A 26,462-nucleotide genomic window follows, 5' to 3' on the forward strand; every position below is an offset into this window, starting at 1 on the left:
ACACTCACTGACCATTCACTCTCTCCATCCACACTCACTGACCATTCACTCGCTCTGCATCCACACTCACTGACCATTCACTCTCTCCATCCACACTCACTGACCATTCACTCGCTCTGCATCCACACTCACTGACCATTCACTCTCTCCATCCACACTCACTGACCATTCACTCTCTCCATCCACACTCACTGACCGTTCACTCACTCTCCATCCACACTCACTGACCGTTCACTCGCTCTCCATCCACACTCAATGACCATTCACTCTCTCCATCGACACTCACTGACCGTTCACTCGCTCTCCATCCACACTCACTGACCGTTCACTCACTCTCCATCCACATTCACTGACCGTTCACTCGCTCTCCATCCACACTCACTGACCGTTCATTCGCTCTCCATCCACACTCACTGACCATTCACTCGCTCTGCATCCACACTCACTGACCGTTCACCCACTCTCCATCCACACTCACTGACCGTTCACTCGCTCTCCATCCACACTCACTGACCGTTCACTCGCTCTCCATCCACACTCACTGACCGTTCACTCGCTCTCCATCCACACTCACTGACCATTCACTCACTCTCCATCCACACTCACTGACCATTCACTCTCTCCATCCACACTCACTGACCGTTCACTCACTCTCCATCCACACTCACTGACCGTTCACTCGCTCTCCATCCACACTCACTGACCGTTCACTCACTCTCCATCCACACTCACTGACCGTTCACTCGCTCTCCATCCACACTCACTGACCGTTCACTCACTCTCCATCCACACTCACTGACCATTCACTCACTCTCCATCCACACTCACTGACCGTTCACTCGCTCTCCATCCACACTCACTGACCGTTCACTCGCTCTCCATCCACACTCACTGACCGTTCACTCACTCTCCATCCACACTCACTGACCGTTCACTCACTCTCCATCCACACTCACTGACCGTTCACTCGCTCTCCATCCACACTCACTGACCGTTCACTCGCTCTCCATCCACACTCACTGACCGTTCACTCGCTCTCCATCCACACTCACTGACCATTCACTCACTCTCCATCCACACTCACTGACCGTTCACTCTCCATCCACACTCACTGACCGTTCACTCGCTCTCCTTCCACACTCACTGACCGTTCACTCGCTCTCCATCCACACTCACTGACCGTTCACTCACTCTCCATCCACACTCACTGACCGTTCACTCGCTCTCCATCCACACTCACTGACCGTTCACTCGCTCTCCATCCACACTCACTGACCGTTCACTCACTCTCCATCCACACTCAATGACCGTTCACTCGCTCTCCATCCACACTCACTGACCGTTCACTCGCTCTCCATCCACACTCACTGACCGTTCACTCACTCTCCATCCACACTCACTGACCGTTCACTCACTCTCCATCCTCACTCACTGACCGTTCACTCGCTCTCCATCCACACTCACTGACCGTTCACTCGCTCTCCATCCACACTCACTGACCGTTCACTCACTCTCCATCCACACTCACTGACCGTTCACTCGCTCGCCATCCACACTCACTGACCGTTCACTCACTCTCCATCCACACTCACTGACCGTTCACTCACTCTCCATCCACACTCACTGACCGTTCACTCTCTCTCCATCCACACTCACTGACCGTTCACTCACTCTCCATCCACACTCACTGACCATTCACTCACTCTCCATCCACACTCACTGACCGTTCACTCGCTCTCCATCCACATTCACTGACCGTTCACTCACTCTCCATCCACACTCACTGACCGTTCACTCACTCTCCATCCACACTCACTGACCGTTCACTCACTCTCCATCCACACTCACTGACCATTCACTCGCTCTCCATCCACACTCACTGACCGTTCACTCGCTCTCCATCCACACTCACTGACCATTCACTCGCTCTCCATCCACACTGACCGTTCACTCGCTCTCCATCCACACTCACTGACCGTTCACTCTCCATCCACACTCACTGACCATTCACTCACTCTCCATCCACACTCACTGACCATTCACTCACTCTCCATCCACACTCACTGACCGTTCACTCACTCTCCATCCACACTCACTGACCGTTCACTCACTCTCCATCCACACTCACTGACCGTTCACTCGCTCTCCATCCACACTCACTGACCGTTCACTCACTCTCCATCCACACTCACTGACCGTTCACTCACTCTCCATCCACACTCACTGACCGTTCACTCGCTCTCCATCCACACTCACTGACCGTTCACTCACTCTCCATCCACACTCACTGACCGTTCACTCACTCTCCATCCACACTCACTGACCGTTCACTCACTCTCCATCCACACTCACTGACCGTTCACTCACTCTCCATCCACACTCACTGACCGTTCACTCGCTCTCCATCCACACTCACTGACCGTTCACTCGCTCTCCATCCACACTCACTGACCGTTCACTCGCTCTCCATCCACACTCACTGACCGTTCACTCACTCTCCATCCACACTCACTGACCGTTCACTCTCCATCCACACTCACTGACCGTTCACTCGCTCTCCATCCACACTCACTGACCGTTCACTCGCTCTCCATCCACACTCACTGACCGTTCACTCGCTCTCCATCCACACTCACTGACCGTTCACTCGCTCTCCATCCACACTCACTGACCGTTCACTCTCCATCCACACTCACTGACCGTTCACTCTCCATCCACACTCACTGACCGTTCACTCGCTCTCCATCCACACTCACTGACCGTTCACTCGCTCTCCATCCACACTCACTGACCGTTCACTCTCCATCCACACTCACTGACCGTTCACTCACTCTCCATCCACACTCACTGACCGTTCACTCACTCTCCATCCACACTCACTGACCGTTCACTCACTCTCCATCCACACTCACTGACCGTTCACTCGCTCTCCATCCACACTCACTGACCGTTCACTCACTCTCCATCCACACTCACTGACCGTTCACTCACTCTCCATCCACACTGACTGACCGTTCACTCACTCTCCATCCACACTCACTGACCGTTCACTCGCTCTCCATCCACATTCACTGACCGTTCACTCACTCTCCATCCACACTCACTGACCGTTCACTCGCTCTCCATCCACACTCACTGACCATTCACTCGCTCTCCATCCACACTGACCGTTCACTCACTCTCCATCCACACTCACTGACCGTTCACTCGCTCTCCATCCACACTCACTGACCGTTCACTCACTCTCCATCCACACTCACTGACCGTTCACTCTCCATCCACACTCACTGACCGTTCACTCACTCTCCATCCACACTCACTGACCGTTCACTCACTCTCCATCCACATTCACTGACCGTTCACTCACTCTCCATCCACACTCACTGACCATTCACTCACTCTCCATCCACACTCACTGACCGTTCACTCACTCTCCATCCACACTCACTGACCGTTCACTCACTCTCCATCCACACTCACTGACCGTTCACTCGCTCTCCATCCACACTCACTGACCGTTCACTCACTCTCCATCCACACTCACTGACCGTTCACTCACTCTCCATCCACACTCACTGACCGTTCACTCGCTCTCCATCCACACTCACTGACCGTTCACTCACTCTCCATCCACACTCACTGACCGTTCACTCACTCTCCATCCACACTCACTGACCGTTCACTCACTCTCCATCCACACTCACTGACCGTTCACTCTCTCTCCATCCACACTCACTGACCATTCACTCTCTCTCCGTCCACACTCACTGACCGTTCACTCACTCTCCATCCACACTCACTGACCATTCACTCACTCTCCATCCACACTCACTGACCGTTCACTCACTCTCCATCCACACTCACTGACCGTTCACTCGCTCTCCATCCACACTCACTGACCGTTCACTCGCTCTCCATCCACACTCACTGACCGTTCACTCGCTCTCCATCCACACTCACTGACCGTTCACTCACTCTCCATCCACACTCACTGACCGTTCACTCGCTCTCCATCCACACTCACTGACCGTTCACTCACTCTCCATCCACACTCACTGACCGTTCACTCACTCTCCATCCACACTCACTGACCGTTCACTCGCTCTCCATCCACACTCACTGACCGTTCACTCACTCTCCATCCACATTCACTGACCGTTCACTCACTCTCCATCCACACTCACTGACCGTTCACTCACTCTCCATCCACATTCACTGACCGTTCACTCTCCATCCACACTCACTGACCGTTCACTCACTCTCCATCCACACTCACTGACCGTTCACTCGCTCTCCATCCACACTCACTGACCGTTCACTCACTCTCCATCCACACTCACTGACCGTTCACTCACTCTCCATCCACACTCACTGACCGTTCACTCACTCTCCATCCACACTCACTGACCGTTCACTCGCTCTCCACCCACACTCACTGACCGTTCACTCACTCTCCATCCACACTCACTGACCGTTCACTCACTCTCCATCCACACTCACTGACCGTTCACTCACTCTCCATCCACATTCACTGACCGTTCACTCACTCTCCATCCACACTCACTGACCGTTCACTCACTCTCCATCCACACTCACTGACCGTTCACTCACTCTCCATCCACACTCACTGACCGTTCACTCGCTCTCCATCCACATTCACTGACCGTTCACTCACTCTCCATCCACACTCACTGACCATTCACTCACACTCCATCCACACTCACTGACCATTCACTCGCTCTCCATCCACACTCACTGACCGTTCACTCGCTCTCCATCCACACTCACTGACCGTTCACTCACTCTCCATCCACACTCACTGACCGTTCACTCGCTCTCCATCCACACTCACTGACCGTTCACTCGCTCTCCATCCACACTCACTGACCGTTCACTCACTCTCCATCCACACTCACTGACCGTTCACTCACTCTCCATCCACACTCACTGACCGTTCACTCGCTCTCCATCCACACTCACTGACCGTTCACTCGCTCTCCATCCACACTCACTGACCGTTCACTCACTCTCCATCCACACTCACTGACCGTTCACTCGCTCTCCATCCACACTCACTGACCGTTCACTCACTCTCCATCCACACTCACTGACCGTTCACTCACTCTCCATCCACACTCACTGACCGTTCACTCATTCTCCATCCACACTCACTGACCGTTCACTCACTCTCCATCCACACTCACTGACCGTTCACTCACTCTCCATCCACACTCACTGACCGTTCACTCACTCTCCATCCACACTCACTGACCGTTCACTCACTCTCCATCCACACTCACTGACCGTTCACTCGCTCTCCATCCACACTCACTGACCATTCACTCACTCTCCATCCACACTCACTGACCGTTCACTCACTCTCCATCCACACTCACTGACCGTTCACTCACTCTCCATCCACACTCACTGACCGTTCACTCACTCTCCATCCACACTCACTGACCGTTCACTCACTCTCCATCCACACTCACTGACCGTTCACTCGCTCTCCATCCACACTCACTGACCATTCACTCTCTCCATCCACACTCACTGACCGTTCACTCACTCTCCATCCACACTCACTGACCGTTCACTCTCTCTCCATCCACACTCACTGACCGTTCACTCACCATCCACACTCACTGACCGCTCACTCACTCTCCATCCACACTCACTGACCGTTCACTCACTCTCCATCCACACTCACTGACCGTTCACTCACTCTCCATCCACACTCACTGACCATTCACTCGCTCTCCATCCACACTCACTGACCATTCACTCACTCTCCATCCACACTCACTGACCGTTCACTCACTCTCCATCCACACTCACTGACCGTTCACTCACTCTCCATCCACACTCACTGACCGTTCACTCGCTCTCCATCCACACTCACTGACCGTTCACTCACTCTCCATCCACACTCACTGACCGTTCACTCACTCTCCATCCACACTCACTGACCGTTCACTCACTCTCCATCCACACTCACTGACCGTTCACTCACTCTCCATCCACACTCACTGACCGTTCACTCACTCTCCATCCACACTCACTGACCGTTCACTCGCTCTCCATCCACACTCACTGACCGTTCACTCGCTCTCCATCCACACTCACTGACCGTTCACTCACTCTCCATCCACACTCACTGACCGTTCACTCACTCTCCATCCACACTCACTGACCGTTCACTCACTCTCCATCCACACTCACTGACCGTTCACTCTCCATCCACACTCACTGACCGTTCACTCGCTCTCCATCCACACTCACTGACCGTTCACTCACTCTCCATCCACACTCACTGACCGTTCACTCACTCTCCATCCACACTCACTGACCGTTCACTCGCTCTCCATCCACACTCACTGACCGTTCACTCGCTCTCCATCCACACTCACTGACCGTTCACTCACTCTCCATCCACACTCACTGACCGTTCACTCACTCTCCATCCACACTCACTGACCGTTCACTCACTCTCCATCCACACTCACTGACCGTTCACTCGCTCTCCATCCACACTCACTGACCGTTCACTCGCTCTCCATCCACACTCACTGACCGTTCACTCGCTCTCCATCCACACTCACTGACCATTCACTCTCTCCATCCACACTCACTGACCGTTCACTCACTCTCCATCCACACTCACTGACCGTTCACTCGCTCTCCATCCACACTCAATGACCGTTCACTCACTCTCCATCCACACTCACTGACCGTTCACTCACACTCCATCCACACTCACTGACCGTTCACTCGCTCTCCATCCACACTCACTGACCGTTCACTCGCTCTCCATCCACACTCACTGACCATTCACTCTCTCCATCCACACTCACTGACCGTTCACTCACTCTCCATCCACACTCACTGACCGTTCACTCGCTCTCCATCCACACTCAATGACCGTTCACTCGCTCTCCATCCACACTCACTGACCGTTCACTCACTCTCCATCCACACTCACTGACCGTTCACTCACTCTCCATCCACACTCACTGACCGTTCACTCACTCTCCATCCACACTCACTGACCATTCACTCTCTCCATCCACACTCACTGACCGTTCACTCACTCTCCATCCACACTCAATGACCGTTCACTCGCTCTCCATCCACACTCAATGACCGTTCACTCACTCTCCATCCACACTCACTGACCGTTCACTCACTCTCCATCCACACTCACTGACCGTTCACTCACTCTCTCCATCGACACTCACTGACCGTTCACTCACTCTCCATCCACACTCACTGACCGTTCACTCGCTCTCCATCCACACTCACTGACCGTTCACTCGCTCTCCATCCACACTCACTGACCGTTCACTCACTCTCCATCCACACTCACTGACCGTTCACTCACTCTCCATCCACACTCACTGACCGTTCACTCTCTCCATCCACACTCACTGACCGTTCACTCGCTCTCCATCCACACTCACTGACCGTTCACTCGCTCTCCATCCACACTCACTGACCGTTCACTCGCTCTCCATCCACACTCACTGACCGTTCACTCACTCTCCATCCACACTCACTGACCGTTCACTCACTCTCCATCCACACTCACTGACCATTCACTCACTCTCCATCCACACTCACTGACCGTTCACTCGCTCTCCATCCACACTCACTGACCGTTCACTCGCTCTCCATCCACACTCACTGACCATTCACTCGCTCTGCATCCACACTCACTGACCATTCACTCTCTCCATCCACACTCACTGACCATTCACTCGCTCTGCATCCACACTCACTGACCATTCACTCTCTCCATCCACACTCACTGACCATTCACTCGCTCTGCATCCACACTCACTGACCATTCACTCTCTCCATCCACACTCACTGACCATTCACTCGCTCTGCATCCACACTCACTGACCATTCACTCTCTCCATCCACACTCACTGACCATTCACTCTCTCCATCCACACTCACTGACCGTTCACTCACTCTCCATCCACACTCACTGACCGTTCACTCGCTCTCCATCCACACTCAATGACCATTCACTCTCTCCATCGACACTCACTGACCGTTCACTCGCTCTCCATCCACACTCACTGACCGTTCACTCACTCTCCATCCACATTCACTGACCGTTCACTCACTCTCCATCCACACTCACTGACCGTTCACTCACTCTCCATCCACACTCACTGACCGTTCACTCGCTCTCCATCCACACTCACTGACCGTTCACTCACTCTCCATCCACACTCACTGACCGTTCACTCGCTCTCCATCCACACTCACTGACCGTTCATTCGCTCTCCATCCACACTCACTGACCATTCACTCGCTCTGCATCCACACTCACTGACCGTTCACCCACTCTCCATCCACACTCACTGACCGTTCACTCGCTCTCCATCCACACTCACTGACCGTTCACTCGCTCTCCATCCACACTCACTGACCGTTCACTCGCTCTCCATCCACACTCACTGACCATTCACTCACTCTCCATCCACACTCACTGACCATTCACTCTCTCCATCCACACTCACTGACCGTTCACTCACTCTCCATCCACACTCACTGACCGTTCACTCGCTCTCCATCCACACTCACTGACCGTTCACTCACTCTCCATCCACACTCACTGACCGTTCACTCGCTCTCCATCCACACTCACTGACCGTTCACTCACTCTCCATCCACACTCACTGACCATTCACTCACTCTCCATCCACACTCACTGACCGTTCACTCGCTCTCCATCCACACTCACTGACCGTTCACTCGCTCTCCATCCACACTCACTGACCGTTCACTCACTCTCCATCCACACTCACTGACCGTTCACTCACTCTCCATCCACACTCACTGACCGTTCACTCGCTCTCCATCCACACTCACTGACCGTTCACTCGCTCTCCATCCACACTCACTGACCGTTCACTCACTCTCCATCCACACTCACTGACCGTTCACTCACTCTCCATCCACACTCACTGACCGTTCACTCGCTCTCCATCCACACTCACTGACCGTTCACTCTCCATCCACACTCACTGACCGTTCACTCGCTCTCCATCCACACTCACTGACCGTTCACTCGCTCTCCATCCACACTCACTGACCGTTCACTCACTCTCCATCCACACTCACTGACCGTTCACTCACTCTCCATCCACACTCACTGACCGTTCACTCACTCTCCATCCACACTCACTGACCGTTCACTCACTCTCCATCCACACTCACTGACCGTTCACTCGCTCTCCATCCACACTCACTGACCGTTCACTCACTCTCCATCCACACTCACTGACCGTTCACTCGCTCTCCATCCACACTCACTGACCGTTCACTCACTCTCCATCCACACTCACTGACCGTTCACTCACTCTCCATCCACACTCACTGACCGTTCACTCGCTCTCCATCCACACTCACTGACCGTTCACTCACTCTCCATCCACACTCACTGACCGTTCACTCACTCTCCATCCACACTCACTGACCGTTCACTCACTCTCCATCCACACTCACTGACCGTTCACTCGCTCTCCATCCACACTCACTGACCGTTCACTCGCTCTCCATCCACACTCACTGACCGTTCACTCGCTCTCCATCCACACTCACTGACCGTTCACTCACTCTCCATCCACACTCACTGACCGTTCACTCACCATCCACACTCACTGACCGCTCACTCACTCTCCATCCACACTCACTGACCGTTCACTCACTCTCCATCCACACTCACTGACCGTTCACTCACTCTCCATCCACACTCACTGACCATTCACTCACTCTCCATCCACACTCACTGACCGTTCACTCACTCTCCATCCACACTCACTGACCGTTCACTCACTCTCCATCCACACTCACTGACCATTCACTCACTCTCCATCCACACTCACTGACCGTTCACTCACTCTCCATCCACACTCACTGACCGTTCACTCACTCTCCATCCACACTCACTGACCGTTCACTCGCTCTCCATCCACACTCACTGACCGTTCACTCGCTCTCCATCCACACTCACTGACCGTTCACTCGCTCTCCATCCACACTCACTGACCGTTCACTCGCTCTCCATCCACACTCACTGACCATTCACTCGCTCTCCATCCACACTCACTGACCATTCACTCGCTCTCCATCCACACTCACTGACCATTCACTCTCTCCATCCACACTCACTGACCGTTCACTCACTCTCCATCCACACTCACTGACCGTTCACTCGCTCTCCATCCACACTCAATGACCGTTCACTCGCTCTCCATCCACACTCACTGACCATTCACTCTCTCCATCGACACTCACTGACCGTTCACTCACTCTCCATCCACACTCACTGACCGTTCACTCACTCTCCATCCACACTCACTGACCGTTCACTCACTCTCCATCCACACTCACTGACCGTTCACTCACTCTCCATCCACACTCACTGACCGTTCACTCACTCTCCATCCACACTCACTGACCGTTCACTCACTCTCCATCCACACTCACTGACCGTTCACTCTCCATCCACACTCACTGACCGTTCACTCGCTCTCCATCCACACTCACTGACCGTTCACTCACTCTCCATCCACACTCACTGACCGTTCACTCGCTCTCCATCCACACTCACTGACCGTTCACTCGCTCTCCATCCACACTCACTGACCGTTCACTCACTCTCCATCCACACTCACTGACCGTTCACTCACTCTCCATCCACACTCACTGACCGTTCACTCGCTCTGCATCCACACTCACTGACCGTTCACTCGCTCTCCATCCACACTCACTGACCGTTCACTCACTCTCCATCCACATTCACTGACCGTTCACTCGCTCTCCATCCACACTCACTGACCGTTCACTCGCTCTCCATCCACACTCACTGACCGTTCACTCACTCTCCATCCACACTCACTGACCGTTCACTCTCCATCCACACTCACTGACCGTTCACTCGCTCTCCATCCACACTCACTGACCGTTCACTCACTCTCCATCCACACTCACTGACCGTTCACTCTCCATCCACACTCACTGACCGTTCACTCGCTCTCCATCCACACTCACTGACCGTTCACTCACTCTCCATCCACACTCACTGACCGTTCACTCTCCATCCACACTCACTGACCGTTCACTCACTCTCCATCCACACTCACTGACCGTTCACTCTCCATCCACACTCACTGACCGTTCACTCGCTCTCCATCCACACTCACTGACCGTTCACTCGCTCTCCATCCACACTCACTGACCGTTCACTCACTCTCCATCCACACTCACTGACCGTTCACTCTCCATCCACACTCACTGACCGTTCACTCGCTCTCCATCCACACTCACTGACCGTTCACTCACTCTCCATCCACACTCACTGACCGTTCACTCGCTCTCCATCCACACTCACTGACCGTTCACTCGCTCTCCATCCACACTCACTGACCGTTCACTCACTCTCCATCCACACTCACTGACCGTTCACTCACTCTCCATCCACACTCACTGACCGTTCACTCGCTCTGCATCCACACTCACTGACCGTTCACTCGCTCTCCATCCACACTCACTGACCGTTCACTCACTCTCCATCCACATTCACTGACCGTTCACTCGCTCTCCATCCACACTCACTGACCGTTCACTCGCTCTCCATCCACACTCACTGACCATTCACTCGCTCTGCATCCACACTCACTGACCGTTCACCCACTCTCCATCCACACTCACTGACCGTTCACTCACTCTCCATCCACACTCACTGACCGTTCACTCGCTCTCCATCCACACTCACTGACCATTCACTCGCTCTGCATCCACACTCACTGACCGTTCACTCACTCTCCATCCACACTCACTGACCGTTCACTCGCTCCCCATCCACACTCACTGACCGTTCACTCACTCTCCATCCACACTCACTGACCGTTCACTCGCTCTCCATCCACACTCACTGACCGTTCACTCGCTCTCCATCCACACTCACTGACCATTCACTCGCTCTGCATCCACACTCACTGACCGTTCACTCACTCTCCATCCACACTCACTGACCGTTCACCCACTCTCCATCCACACTCACTGACCGTTCACTCACTCTCCATCCACACTCACTGACCGTTCACTCGCTCTCCATCCACACTCACTGACCGTTCACTCGCTCTCCATCCACACTCACTGACCGTTCACTCGCTCCCCATCCACACTCACTGACCATTCACTCGCTCTGCATCCACACTCACTGACCGTTCACTCACTCTCCATCCACACTCACTGACCGTTCACTCACTCTCCATCCACACTCACTGACCGTTCACTCACTCTCCATCCACACTCACTGACCATTCACTCTCTCCATCGACACTCACTGACCGTTCACTCACTCTCCAACCACACTCACTGACCGTTCACTCGCTCTCCATCCACACTCACTGACCGTTCACTCACTCTCCATCCACACTCACTGACCGTTCACTCACTCTCCATCCACATTCACTGACCGTTCACTCACTCTCCATCCACACTCACTGACCGTTCACTCACTCTCCATCCACACTCACTGACCGTTCACTCACTCTCCATCCACACTCACTGACCGTTCACTCACTCTCCATCCACACTCACTGACCGTTCACTCACTCTCCATCCACACTCACTGACCGTTCACTCACTCTCCATCCACACTCACTGACCGTTCACTCGCTCTCCATCCACACTCACTGACCGTTCACTCACTCTCCAACCACACTCACTGACCGTTCACTCGCTCTCCATCCACACTCACTGACCGTTCACTCGCTCTCCATCCACACTCACTGACCGTTCACTCACTCTCCATCCACACTCACTGACCATTCACTCGCTCTGCATCCACACTCACTGACCATTCACTCTCTCCATCCACACTCACTGACCATTCACTCGCTCTGCATCCACACTCACTGACCATTCACTCTCTCCATCCACACTCACTGACCATTCACTCGCTCTGCATCCACACTCACTGACCATTCACTCTCTCCATCCACACTCACTGACCATTCACTCTCTCCATCGACACTCACTGACCGTTCACTCGCTCTCCATCCACACTCACTGACCATTCACTCACTCTCCATCCACACTCACTGACCGTTCACTCACTCTCCATCCACACTCACTGACCGTTCACTCACTCTCCATCCACACTCACTGACCGTTCACTCGCTCTCCATCCACACTCAATGACCATTCACTCTCTCCATCGACACTCACTGACCGTTCACTCGCTCTCCATCCACACTCACTGACCGTTCACTCACTCTCCATCCACATTCACTGACCGTTCACTCGCTCTCCATCCACACTCACTGACCGTTCACTCGCTCTCCATCCACACTCACTGACCATTCACTCGCTCTGCATCCACACTCACTGACCGTTCACCCACTCTCCATCCACACTCACTGACCGTTCACTCACTCTCCATCCACACTCACTGACCGTTCACTCGCTCTCCATCCACACTCACTGACCATTCACTCGCTCTGCATCCACACTCACTGACCATTCACTCACTCTCCATCCACACTCACTGACCGTTCACTCGCTCTCCATCCACACTCACTGACCGTTCACTCGCTCTCCATCCACACTCACTGACCATTCACTCGCTCTGCATCCACACTCACTGACCATTCACTCTCTCCATCCACACTCACTGACCATTCACTCGCTCTGCATCCACACTCACTGACCATTCACTCTCTCCATCCACACTCACTGACCATTCACTCGCTCTGCATCCACACTCACTGACCATTCACTCTCTCCATCCACACTCACTGACCATTCACTCGCTCTGCATCCACACTCACTGACCATTCACTCTCTCCATCCACACTCACTGACCATTCACTCTCTCCATCCACACTCACTGACCGTTCACTCACTCTCCATCCACACTCACTGACCGTTCACTCGCTCTCCATCCACACTCAATGACCATTCACTCTCTCCATCGACACTCACTGACCGTTCACTCGCTCTCCATCCACACTCACTGACCATTCACTCTCTCCATCCACACTCACTGACCGTTCACTCGCTCTCCATCCACACTCAATGACCATTCACTCTCTCCATCGACACTCACTGACCGTTCACTCGCTCTCCATCCACACTCAATGACCATTCACTCTCTCCATCGACACTGACCGTTCACTCATTCTCCATCCATACACCACAGAGACGGGCAGTTATTTGATTTATTGTCGAATAGCTATCGTTTAGAAATTCCTCTTTATTTTGTGGTTGGCCCCATGGAGTGTTCCAGCAATTTCTGGTTGCATTGCAAAGATTTATCCCTGATTTTGTATTAATTTCCTCTTCAGGTGGGAATCTCTGGTGTTGATATCAATGTACGCGGTCTACATCCTGATCATGAAGTGAGTACAGATTTGTTCATATCGGGAGCTCCTGTGTTTATCGATGTGGAGGAATTGGTAGCTGGTGAATAGAGCTTCATTATAATGAAAGTAGTCCACATGAACTCTCCATTTGATCTTGTCTTGCTGAACGAATTTATTGCATGAATTTTGGCAAGCACACACCCGGCCTTGCTTCCAACCATCAGGAACATTGGTCCTTTGAGGGAATATTGAAACCGGCTAAGACAATTCATCTGGGCATCTTCTGGAATCCCAATATCGTGATCGACTCCCCAATTCACAGCTTTACAGTCTGTACAAATCTTTCCCTCTTCACCTTTGGCACCTTCCCCACCCATACAAACTCTGAAATGACTGTCCAACTTCTGAAGAAAGGCCTTTGGAATGAAAATCTGGAGCATCTGGAATATAAATAGGAACCTTTGCAGCCCCTTCATTTTCACCACTTGGACCCTCCCCACCACCGTCAAGTGCAGTGTATCTCACCTCCTAAAGTATTCCTTTCTTGCCTCCATCAACATCGTTAAGTTCCACTTATGCAATGTTGCCCACTCTCCCGTCACCTGGATCCCCCAGTACCTAAACGTATCCTTGGCTACCCTAAATGGCAACCCCCCCTAAATTTGCTCCTCTGCCTGACTCATTCACTGGGAACACCTCACTTTTTCCCATGGTCAACTATAACCTGATAAAGCTCCAAACCTCACTAATGGGCTCATAATGCTCCCCATACTCTCCAGCGGATCTGATACATATAACAGCGTGTCATCCACGTCCAGTAACACCCGGTGCTCCTTACTCCCCCTCCTAATCCCCTGCCACTCTGCTGGCCTCCTAAGGGCCATCGCAAGGGCTCTACTGTCAGTGCAAACAGTAATGGTGACTGCAGACACCCCTGCCTCGTTCACCTATGCAACCCGAAACTTCGTGAGCTCATCGCATTGGTCTGTGATTCTCCACCGGGGCCACGTACAACAGCCCCACCCAAGCCACAAACTTGGGTCCAAACCCAAAACTTCCCGGGACCTTGAACAGGTACTGCCACTCCACCTGATCAAATGCCTTCTCCGCGTCCATAGACACTATCACTTTCGGTCCCCGTCCTCTCAGTGGGGTCATGATCACATTTAATAATCGCCTTATATTACTCGAGAGTTGCCTGCCCTTCACAAAGCCCGTTTGATCCTCTGCAACCACTCCCAGAGTGCATCCTTCCATCCTCCCTGCCACTAACTTAGCCAACACATTCACGTCCATATTCAATCATATGGGCCTGTACGACCCACATTCTAATGGGTCCTTCCCTTTGGTATTAACGTAATTGTCGCCTGTGTCATTGTCTCCGGCAGCTCCCCCTTCTCCAGCGCCTCACTAAATGCCTCCAATAGTGCCAACTCCGCCGCAAACTCCTTATAAAAGTCTGCCAGGTAACCGTCCAGCCCCTGGACAATTCCTCATAATATTCCCTGAATGACTCATTTATCTTCCCGGGCTCCCCCTTCCCTGTCCATACCCTCAGTCTCGGCCTGCCTCCATAGCTGATGCGCTAACATGTGGCTCGTCTTTCCTCTATATTCATACTGCACCCCTCCTCGCCTGCCGTAGCTGTCCAACCACCCTTCCTGTCGTCAACCTATCAAACTGACCCTGTAACCTTTTGTTCTTTGCCAATCTCTCCACGGTGGGGACCGTCGAAAACTCCCTGTCCACCTCGACTATCTCCTCCAATCTCCTCTCCTTCTCCTATCGTTGTGCACCTTTAGCAAGATAATCTCCCCCCCGAACCACCACCTTCAATCCCTCCCAGAATGAGGAAGCCGATGTGGCAGTTCCTCCTATATGCTTTCCCCCCTCCCTTGATCTGTGCAAAAGGCTCCCCGTGGACCTCAACACCCCCCCACCCCCCCGCCCAAACAAAGACGCATCCAAAACCACTGGTCGCCTCCTCCTAAAAAATAAACACCACCACAGGTGGTAGGAGGCGGGGGGGGGGGGGCAGTTGCCCTCTTACAAACTTTTTACCCCCTTACAAACTTTTTACCCCCTTAACAAATAGTCATCCCAAGGAAATACTCCCATCTGAGAAGAAAGAAAAAAAAACACCCTCCAACTCCCACAATACCCATGTCCTCCGAACTCCGTTGTGCCAGCTCCTCCGTCTCCCATCAAATTTCAATTCTCCCCCAGTTTGTGCTCTTTAATAATGTCATTGGCCTCCTCTGGGTTTTCAAAATAGTACTCCCGACCTTCGAAGGCCACCCACCGTTTCACCAGATACAGCACCCAAACCTAATCTTCAGTCAATAAAGAGCTGCCTTGGCTCTGTTGAGCCCAGCACGCCTTCTCACCAGCTCTGCTCCAATGTCGGACCTTGTTCCCCTCCCATTCACAGTTCCGTTTCTCCCTGGCACACCGCAGGATCTTTTCCTTCTCCACAAACTTGTGGAGCTGTAAAATCACTGCCCGTGACGACTCCACTGCTCTTGACTTCTGATTCAGAGACCTGTGCACTCTATCCATCTCTGGGGCCTTGTCCAGCACTCCTCCACCACCAACCCTGCCAGCATCCTCGAGACGTATCTTGTGGCACTCGTGCCTTCCACTACTTCAGGCAGGCCGATGATACGCAGGTTCTGCCTTTGAGACCTGTTCTACTGCTCTTCCCCATTTGCCCTTAATGACTTGCAAAGCTCCCAAAGAGCCCCACCTCCGTCTCCAATGCCACCACTCGATCACTGTTGTTGTGTACAGTGTCCATTGTCCAGCAAGGAATCCACAGAACTGCTGGAGACTTGTCTGAACCAGGATTTTTATTGAAGCACGCGTGGTAAGGAAACGATCATATACAGAGCAAGTTATCATGGAGTTTCTTTAGAATCCCCTGGAACTACCCATATGCACGACTGTCCTCCTGTACGTCTTACAACCTTCTGAGGATCACCGGATCTGCCCTGACTTATATCTGAGAAACTTGTCACATGACCACTGCCTCAAGACCGCATGGTGGATCTGTACTGCCACCTGCTGGTTGGAAGTCGCACCACCAACTATATACAACACCGTCTACAGGCATATCACCACAACTATGGTCAGACATCACCCTCTCCATCTCCCAGATCTGTGACTCCTGTGCCTCCAAATACTTCTTGACCCTCTCCATCAAGCCTTTCAGGGTTGCAACCGCTCCTTCGATCGGTCTTCCTGCATTTCCTTTCTTTGCTGGTGAAACGCCTCTCTAATAAACGGCATCAATTGCTTCATGTGAGGTTTTCCAACTTGCTTCGACCCTTTCTCCTGCTCCATATTTCCAATAGCTGCTGTGTCACAGGTCTCTTCGAATTCTTTGGTCAGGTCTTTCACCTTCTTCTGCCGGGTCTGTTAACCAGCAGGCATGCCACTCCTGGGGGGAACCTCTCCTCCACACCTTCAACTACACTTTCCCTTCAAAGTTCTCCTCTGTATGGGTAAAAGAAAAGCTCAATTCTACTCCTTCGAGCCGGAGCTGTGCTGTGTGCGACCACTCACTCCATGCTGAACATTGTCACCATACATTCATACTTTGAAAAGCTGACACCTTTAGGAAAAAACATCAAGATGATGGATGGTATCTGGGTGTCAGATTCTGCCTCGTGCTCCCATGGAAAACATCCCACTCGGAGGGGCCCAGGCAGAGTCCGGGGAACACTACAATGGTGCACATACCTCCTAAAAAATAAAAAAAATGGACACTTCGTCTGGAGTAGCTCCTTAATCGTTGAAAACCATTAAATATGGTGCATGTCATTCACCATTGGCAAACGCAAAGCAAAATACTGAGATGCTGAAAATCTGAAATAGGTACAGAAACCGCTGGAAATACTCAACAGGTCAAGCAGCACCTGTGGAAAGAGAAGCAGACTTAACGTTTTAGGTTGATGTCCTTTCACGAACTGAAATGTTAACACTGCTGTTCTCTCTCCGCCAATGTTGCCCGACCTGCTGAGCATTTCCAGCTTTGGCTGCTTTTAACTCCTTCAGCGTTGACATAAAAGCGAATCAATTTACCGTTTTGGGTTTTCGGGAGCAATATGTCTGCTGTCACGCTGATGACGGTGAGGCAGTGCCCAATACTCGTGCAATGACTGAACCCACACAAGTGATGATATATCCCTCACATACATAGACCTTCTGACCATTGTTGCCCGATTGATGAGAGCACAGGTGCCAGAAATGTCTGCCGGCTCAGGTTGCCCAGGAAGCGAGAGCAAGAGCCACCTCTCACTCCTGCCCCAATGGATGGCCCCTAGGACAAGCATGAGACTGGTGGTAAAAACCCATATTCTGCCCACTATCAGAAAGGGTCCACACTGTGGAAGGGAGCACACAAAAAACATTGTGTCAATGGACAGCACTGAAGCTATGTGAAGAACGCACTCTTTCAAAGGCTTGTAAGCATATTCCAGGTGGCAGGAATGTGATAGTCATGGATTTTCTGGAACATTTAAGGCAATTACAGACAAAGACAGAGGGGAGGGTGTTGACATTTGGAAGCTGAGAGAAAAGATTATCCTGAGCAACCGTGTCAAATTGCTGTCACACCCAGAACCAGACTGTCCTGCACCTCTTTCATCTCTTTGATGCTACCACGTTGTTGAAAGAGAAGATCGGGCAGCGTGCAGCAAATAGCAACTGTTAAAACCTTTTCCAGAATGTATGTGGAGGTGCCCCTGGATCTATCCAGTCATCGGGAGCACTGCCTTAATATGCCTTCTGAGGCACTGGTGGATAGCCACAGATAGCCACATCGTGTTGTTGAGTTGAGCATCGAATCCACAGAATGCCCTTGGTCAATAAGAGATCAGACAGTACAGTACAGTATTGGTTGGGTAGGGAGATGCCTTAAAATAAAGGAATTGTAGTAGCTTCCAAGGAAACCAGTATGTTCAGCTGCTGAACATTGTTTTTTTCCTATTTACAGAGGCAGGAGCCAGGTGCAATGGATTATTTTGAGCTGCATAAATACAACTAACAATCCCATGGAGTTTTTTTAAGAATCTTCCCCATCATAGCTTGATCCTTTCATGTTGTTGTCAGTCGTCCTTCAAGTAATAGGTGAAATAGTTTGCTCGAGCAAACCAGGCAATGGGCTTTTTAAAAAATATGTTATTTCACGGGATGTGGGCATTGCTGGCTAGGCTGACAATTGCTGCCTATTCCTAATTGCCCTTGAGAGCTGCCTTCTTGAACTACTGCAATCCATGTGGCGTAGGTCTACCCACTGTGCTGTTAGGGAAGGATTTCCAGGATTTTGACCCAGTGACGGAACAACGATATTGTTCCAAGTCAGGATGGTGTGTGGTTTGGATGGGAACTTCCAGGTGGAGGTGTTCCCAGGTATCTGTTGCCCTTGTCCTTCTGGGTGGTAAAGGTCATGCGTTTGGAAGGTGTTGTCGAGTAAGCACCTTTTGGTAAATTGCTATAGAATATCTTGTCTATGGTACACACTGTGCATCGGTGGTGGAAGGAATGAATGTTGTAAGTGGTGGAAGATGTACCAATCAAGTGCGCTGCTTTGTCCTGGATGGTGTCAGCTAATAGTGCTATTAGAACTGCACTCATCCAGGCAAGTGGTGAGTATTCCATCACACTCCTGACTTGTGCTTTGTACATGGTGGACAGGCTTTGGGGAGTCAGGAAGTGAGTTATTCTCTGCAGGATTCCCAGTCTCGGTCCTTCTCTTGTAGCCACAGTATTTATATGGCTGGTCCAGTTCAGTTTCTGGTCAATGCTGCCCAGGATGTTGGAGAAGTGTTTTATACACCTATGGCCAGATAAGTATTTATGATATACCTAATGCCAGTTTAAAAGAAGAACAAACATTAAGGGCATTTGTGACTGTTACAGCGAATGGCAGTGCCGTGCTTAGGGAATTTGTCGGCAGATCTATTTGGAGCAAGCGGTATAACTCAGGCTGAGCTTTGAGTATAACTCGCAGGCACTGCTCCTCTGACAAATGCAGGTGTGGCCAACTTTGCTTGTACCATAGAACCATAGAATTCCTACATTCGGCCAATCGAGTCTGCACCGACCCTCTGAAAGAGAACACTACCTAGGCCTACTCCCCCACCCTATCCCTGTAACCCCACCTGCACATTTTTGGACACTAAGGGACAATTTATCATGGCCAATCCACCTAACCTGCACATCTTTGGACTGTGGGAGGAAACCCACGCAGACACTGGGAGAATGTACAAACTCCACACAGACAGTCACCCAAGGCCGGAATTGAACCCGGGTCCCTGGTGCTGTGAGACAGCAGCGCTAACCACTGTGCTGCCCCTTTAGATTTTGCTGTGGGTGTAGAATGGCTCTGGCAAAGCAGTACCTACATAATATCCTCCTGTTTATCCTTCATTTTCACAAATCATAGATATAGGAAGGACCACTGACATTGTTGAAGCTGACATGATGGGGTTGAGGAAAGTGGGGAGGTGATGCATGCCGGATCAAATATAGGGTGCAGTCTGATTACAACAAAAGCTCCTGAAAGCCTAGTGACTAAACCTGTTAGCATAAAAAGAAAACATAGGAAAATAACCTGACAATTTGTCAGTCTTATTACTGAGTTCTTTCAGCTTGTCTCTCAGCTCGACAGTGGAGATTGTGGTGTAGAGTTAATTATCATAGAATTTACAGTGCAGAAGGAGGCCATTCGGCCCATTGAGTCTGCACTGGCTCTTGGAAAGAGCACCCTACCCAAGGTCAACACCTCCACCCTATCCCCATAACCCAGTAACCCCACCCGACACTAAGGGAAATTTTGGACACTAAGGGCAATTTATCATGGCCAATCCACCTAACCTGCATATCTTTGGACTGTGGGAGGAAACCGGAGGAAACCCACGCACACACGGGGAGGATGTGCAGACTTCGCACAGACAGTGGCCCAAGCTGGAATCGAACCTGGGACCCTGGAGCTGTGAAGCAATTGTGCTATCCACAATGCTACCGTGCTGCCCTAATGTCATTGGACCCAGGCACAATGCTCGAAGGACATGGGTTCAAATGCCAGCATGGGATTTGGTAGAATTTAAATGCAATTAATAAAATCTGGAATATAAAGCTAATCTCAGTAATGATGACCTCATTAATATCATGGATTGTTCTAAAAACCCATCTAGCTTACTAATGTCCTTGAAGAAAGAAAATCTTCCTTCAGGGGAGTGGGATACGGGGGATATGGACCCCGGACGTGTAGAAGATTTTAGTTTAGACGGGCAGCATGGTTGGCGCAGGCCTGGAGGGCCGAAGGGTCTGTTCCTGTGCTGTACTTTTCTTTGTTCTTTGTTCTTAAAATTCGCCTTCCTCCCCTCCACCAATTGAGCCAAGTTCAATCTATGCAACTGGGGCCAGCTCCACGCCACCCGAATACCAAGGTATCCGAAACCCGCCCCCACCACCCTAAATGGCAACTCCCCTAATTTCCTCTCCTGCCCTCTGGGATTGATCGAGAACACCTCACTCTTTCCCATGTTCAATTTATATCCTGAAAACCGGCAAAATTCCCCCAAGATCTCCATAATCCCCCCCAATGATGCTGATCGGTTCCGAAATATATACCAAATTATCCGCATACAGCAAAATCCTATGTTCGGCACTCCCCGCCACCGCTAAAATACCTCTTAATTGGAAAAAAACTAATCAGGTACTCTAAATTAAAACAAAAGCCTTCTTCGCGTCCATCACCACCACCACCTCAATCTCCTGCCTCCCTGGGGGCATCATAATTACATTAAGCAGCCTAATCACATTCACTGACAACTGCCTTCTCTTCACAAATCCCATCTGGTCCTCCCCTATCACCTCCGGCACACAGTCCTCAATTCACGAAGCAAGCACCTTCGCCAATAACTTGGCATCGACATTCAATAACGATATTGGACGGTACAGTCCATACTGCTCCAGGTCCTTATCCTTCTTTAAGAATCAGGGAGATAGACGCCTGCGATAAAGTAGGATGGAATTTCCTCCCTCTCCCTTGCCTTGTTATACATCCTCACCAGCAGTGGCCCCAGCTCCACCCCAAACCTTTTACAAAAGTCTACAGGGCCCTGGGGCCTTCCCTGCCTGTATCGCCCCCATGCCATCCATCACTTCCCTCAGCCCAATTGGGGTTCCCAGCCCCTGAACCCATCCCTCTACAGTTTTGAGTGCCTCCCACAACGTGGCGGCTGTGCCTCCCCGTGTTGTTCACCTCCACATAGCTCCGAATGGCAGCCCTCACCCGCTCACACAGCCCCTCATCCGCCAGAAGCCCCACATCTAAACTCCACTGAGGCTGTTAGGCCTCCCCCTTGAACCACCCACAAATCCACCCAATGCAACGCGTGGTCACAAACCACAATCGCCGAGTACCCCTAGTCGGACACCCCCACAAGCAACACGTAATCGATCACAAAAAAGTCAATTCGGGAGTACACCTGGTGCACATGGGAGAAGTATGAAAACATGTTCGCCTGCTGCCTCCCAAACCTCCAATGGTCTACCTCCCCATTCACTCCATGTACCCACTCAACTCCCTAGCCACTGCTGACACCCTTGATGACCTCTGACCCAACCCGTACATACTCGGGTCCAGGACCATATTGAAATCTCCCCCCACAATCAATCGGTTGTGTCCAAGTCCAGAATCTTCCCTAACACCCGCCTCATAAAATCCACATCACCCCCAAATCGGGGCATAAATGTTTGCCAGGACCACTGGCATCCCCTCCAAATTTCCTACAAACTACCACATATCTAGCCCCTGGATTGGACACAGTGCCCCCAGCTCAAACACCACTCTCTTGTTAATCAACACCGCCACTCCCCTCGTCTTCATATCCAGCCCCGGTGGTACCACCCATTCCTTCCTCAGCCTTGTCTGATCCCCCAATTTCAGGTGTGTCTCCTGTAAAAACACCACGTCCGCCTTCAGGCTCCTCAAATGCGTGAACACATGCGACCGTTTAACCGGCCCATTTAATCCTCACACATTCCACGTGGCCAACCTGGTCAGAGGACTCCCCGCCCCCCTCCCCTGTCGATCAGCCATACCCCTTCTTGAGGTGGGACATTTTACCGCCTTCGCTGGCTGAGATGGTGCAGACAGTGAAAATGACGGTGCTGCCAGTGTTTCTGTTCGTGTTTCAGAAACTCCATTTCTTTGTCCCTAAGCCTTTTTTTCAGGAAAGTCAATGGGTTGATCTCCGGGTTTGCGTAGGCGGGGAAGGCCCCACATGTGAGGCGGGCTTTTTTGGAACGGGGGCGGGGGGGGGGGGGGGGGGGGGGGGAGGTGGCAGCTAGCGTTGCCGAATTTGATAAATTATTATTGGGCGGCAAACATTGCGATGGTGAGGAAATGGGCAGTAGAGGAGAGGTCGGTCTGGGGGCTGTTGGAGGCGGCATCATGTAGGGGAATGAGTTTGAGGGTTTTGTTGTTGGCGTCTTTGCTGTGTTTGCCGGCCAGGTACTCCGTGAGCCCAGTGGCGGTGGCAGCTTTGAGGGTGTTGGGGCAGTGTAGGCAGCACTTGGGGTTCGAGGGTATGTCTTTATGGGCGCCGATTTGCAACGACCATAGATTCGTGCAGGCAAGGCTGGATGCGAGGTTCTGGGGATGGCGACTGTGGGATCGAGCACTTCAAGGTCTTGTTCATGGGGGCAAATTTGCAGGGCTGGAGAAATTGCATGAGTTGCGCAAGGGAACGGTTTTACGTACCTGCAGCCCGGAGATGGATTTTGTTGGGGTGGAGGGACCCCGGGCCACCGAAAACAGGGGTGTGGGTGAGCGACCTGGCAGAGTTCCTGAGGCTGGAAAAGGTCAGGTTCGCCCTGTGGGGATCGGTAGAGGGGTTTGTCCGGAGGGGAAAACCGTTCATCGCTTTCTTCAAGGAGAATTCAGGAGTCAGCAAAGGGGTGATTAAAGTGGAGAAGGCGGGACGTGGCAGGAGTTTGGTGTCAGAGGGGGTGGAGGGTGGTGGTTGTTTATTGGGTTAATGTGTTGCTCTTCTGACACTTATTATATCTTTGTGTATATTTGTTAAATACCTTGAATAAAAATATTTTTTTTTAAAGAAAGGAAATCTGCCATCCTTACCTGGTCACAAGTGTGGTTCGGGCAGCACGGTGGCACAGTGGTTAGCACAGCTGCCTCACGGGGCAGTGGACCCGGGTACGATCCCGGCTCTGGGTCACTGTCCATGTGGAGTTTGCACATTCTCCCCGTGTCTGCGTGGGTTTCACCCCCACAACCCAAAGATGTGCAGGGTAGGTGGATTGGCCTCACTAAATTGCCCCTTAATCGGAAAAAAATGAATTGGGTACTCTAAATTTACAAAACAGAAGTGTGGTACATTCGTAATTGCCCTCTGGAATGGCCAAGCAAGCCCACTCAAGGGCAATTAGGGATGGGCAACAAATGCTGGCCTTGTCAGCAATGCCCACATCCCGTGAAAGATCAAATAATAAAACTCAACAGCCACAATCTTTCCAAGCTGTGTCAGCAAGGAAGGTTGCATTTTACAAATGTGAAGACCACAGTTTGTACCCTGCTGAGGCTCACAATAAGGGGATGGGCCACGTGGCCACAGCTTTGATATTATCTGCTGAGGGATGTGAAGCAGGATTGCATGCTGAGGGATGTCAGAGTGAGGGATAGGGTTGTAGTTTGGGGCTCGGATGAGGGCAACATTGACTGCCACCGAGATTTGGAAACACGCTGTTTCGCGACCTACCCTGCAGAAGGTGGAAACAACACCAAACGCGTTTCCTCTGAAGAAAGACTTGAGTTTATCTAATATCGCATTGTGTGTCTCTAAAACCTCCCACAACACTCACAGCAGTCAAATATGCATGGTCCTTCATCACAAGTATTGTGGGAAACATGAATTTACTTGGTAGCATCAGCTTCTGATTTTAAAAGATGATATTCCCGAATAATTCCCGGATTTTTGCTAATGACTGCTCTTACTGGTCACAGGTTCAACAGCACAATGCAAATTTTCTTCGAAAACAAGTGGAAAAAGACTTCTGTGAACATGGCTAACGGGAATGCAAATAATACGGAAATGGATGACAACAGCAACTGTGATGCAACAGTGGTCTTGCTGAAAAAAGGTACGGGTGATGTTCCATGTAGGTAACCTGTCTATAAAGACCATGTCCATCAATATCACATTCATACATCGCGCCTCACACTTAAGGGAGAGTCGTCGAAGTGAGGTGACGTGGATCGCCAGGTACAAGGAGGTTAGTTTTCAGGTGGGAGGGAGGACGCAGAGAGGACTGATGGGACGATGATTCTGCCAGGTGGGAGTGGGACTGGGTTCAAATGGGAAGGGAGTGCTTTGGTACAACAGCATCTTCCTGTATTTATCTAGTGCCTTTATCAGAGATATCCCAACACTTGTTTTAGTCAAAAGGATGGTTCTTAAAGATGGAAAGATAAGCAAAGAGTGGATTCAGAAGGGCTCCACATCCCAGGGCTGACTTCACAGTGATTGATAATCGTATTCACACAAGTCAAAGTAGAGCAAGTGTGGAGAATGAAGGATATGGAATATTGATGCCATGTGGAGTGGAAGTTTCTGTTTGATGTTGTTGGTGTGGAATATAGATGGAGGTTCATTCTATGTTGCAAAGGTGATGTATGTTGTACTAGGAATGCCACTTGATGCCTGAAATGCAAAGTCTTTTATCCAACAGCACTAATGTCCCTTGCCTTGATGTGCACCAAACTCACCAACTGTTATCTTAAAAACAAACTGTTGCAAATATCTCACCTCCTGCACCGCCACAGAGATCTGGATCACTCCCTCGCTGGGCATGATCCAAATAATCATACTGAATGGCTCATTTAAATATGCGCAGCCTACTTGATGCCGAATTCGCTCAGCGCCTGGAAGTCACCAGCCACACCAGCGAGGCCTCAATGGGGTGCTGATTAGTACTGGTCTCCACAAGCGGAGACCAGGTGTTATGACCACTCTGGGGGTCTTGGAGGCCATTGGTGCCCCT

General features: G+C 51.4%; 1 protein-coding gene across 1 annotated transcript in view; it reads left to right on the forward strand.

Moving 5' to 3' along the window:
• The window catches only part of slc24a3 (solute carrier family 24 member 3), a 633,998-nt gene that overhangs the window by 561,810 nt on the left and 45,726 nt on the right, over nucleotides 1-26,462 (forward strand). Inside the window, exons 9-10 of the mRNA XM_072505510.1 lie at nucleotides 14,373-14,426; nucleotides 25,426-25,562. Coding sequence (XP_072361611.1) covers nucleotides 14,373-14,426; nucleotides 25,426-25,562 — 191 coding nt within the window. The remainder of the gene's footprint in view (nucleotides 1-14,372; nucleotides 14,427-25,425; nucleotides 25,563-26,462) is intronic.

The sequence above is a fragment of the Scyliorhinus torazame genome, chromosome 1, assembly GCF_047496885.1.
Source record: "Scyliorhinus torazame isolate Kashiwa2021f chromosome 1, sScyTor2.1, whole genome shotgun sequence".
Lineage (NCBI taxonomy): Eukaryota > Metazoa > Chordata > Chondrichthyes > Carcharhiniformes > Scyliorhinidae > Scyliorhinus > Scyliorhinus torazame.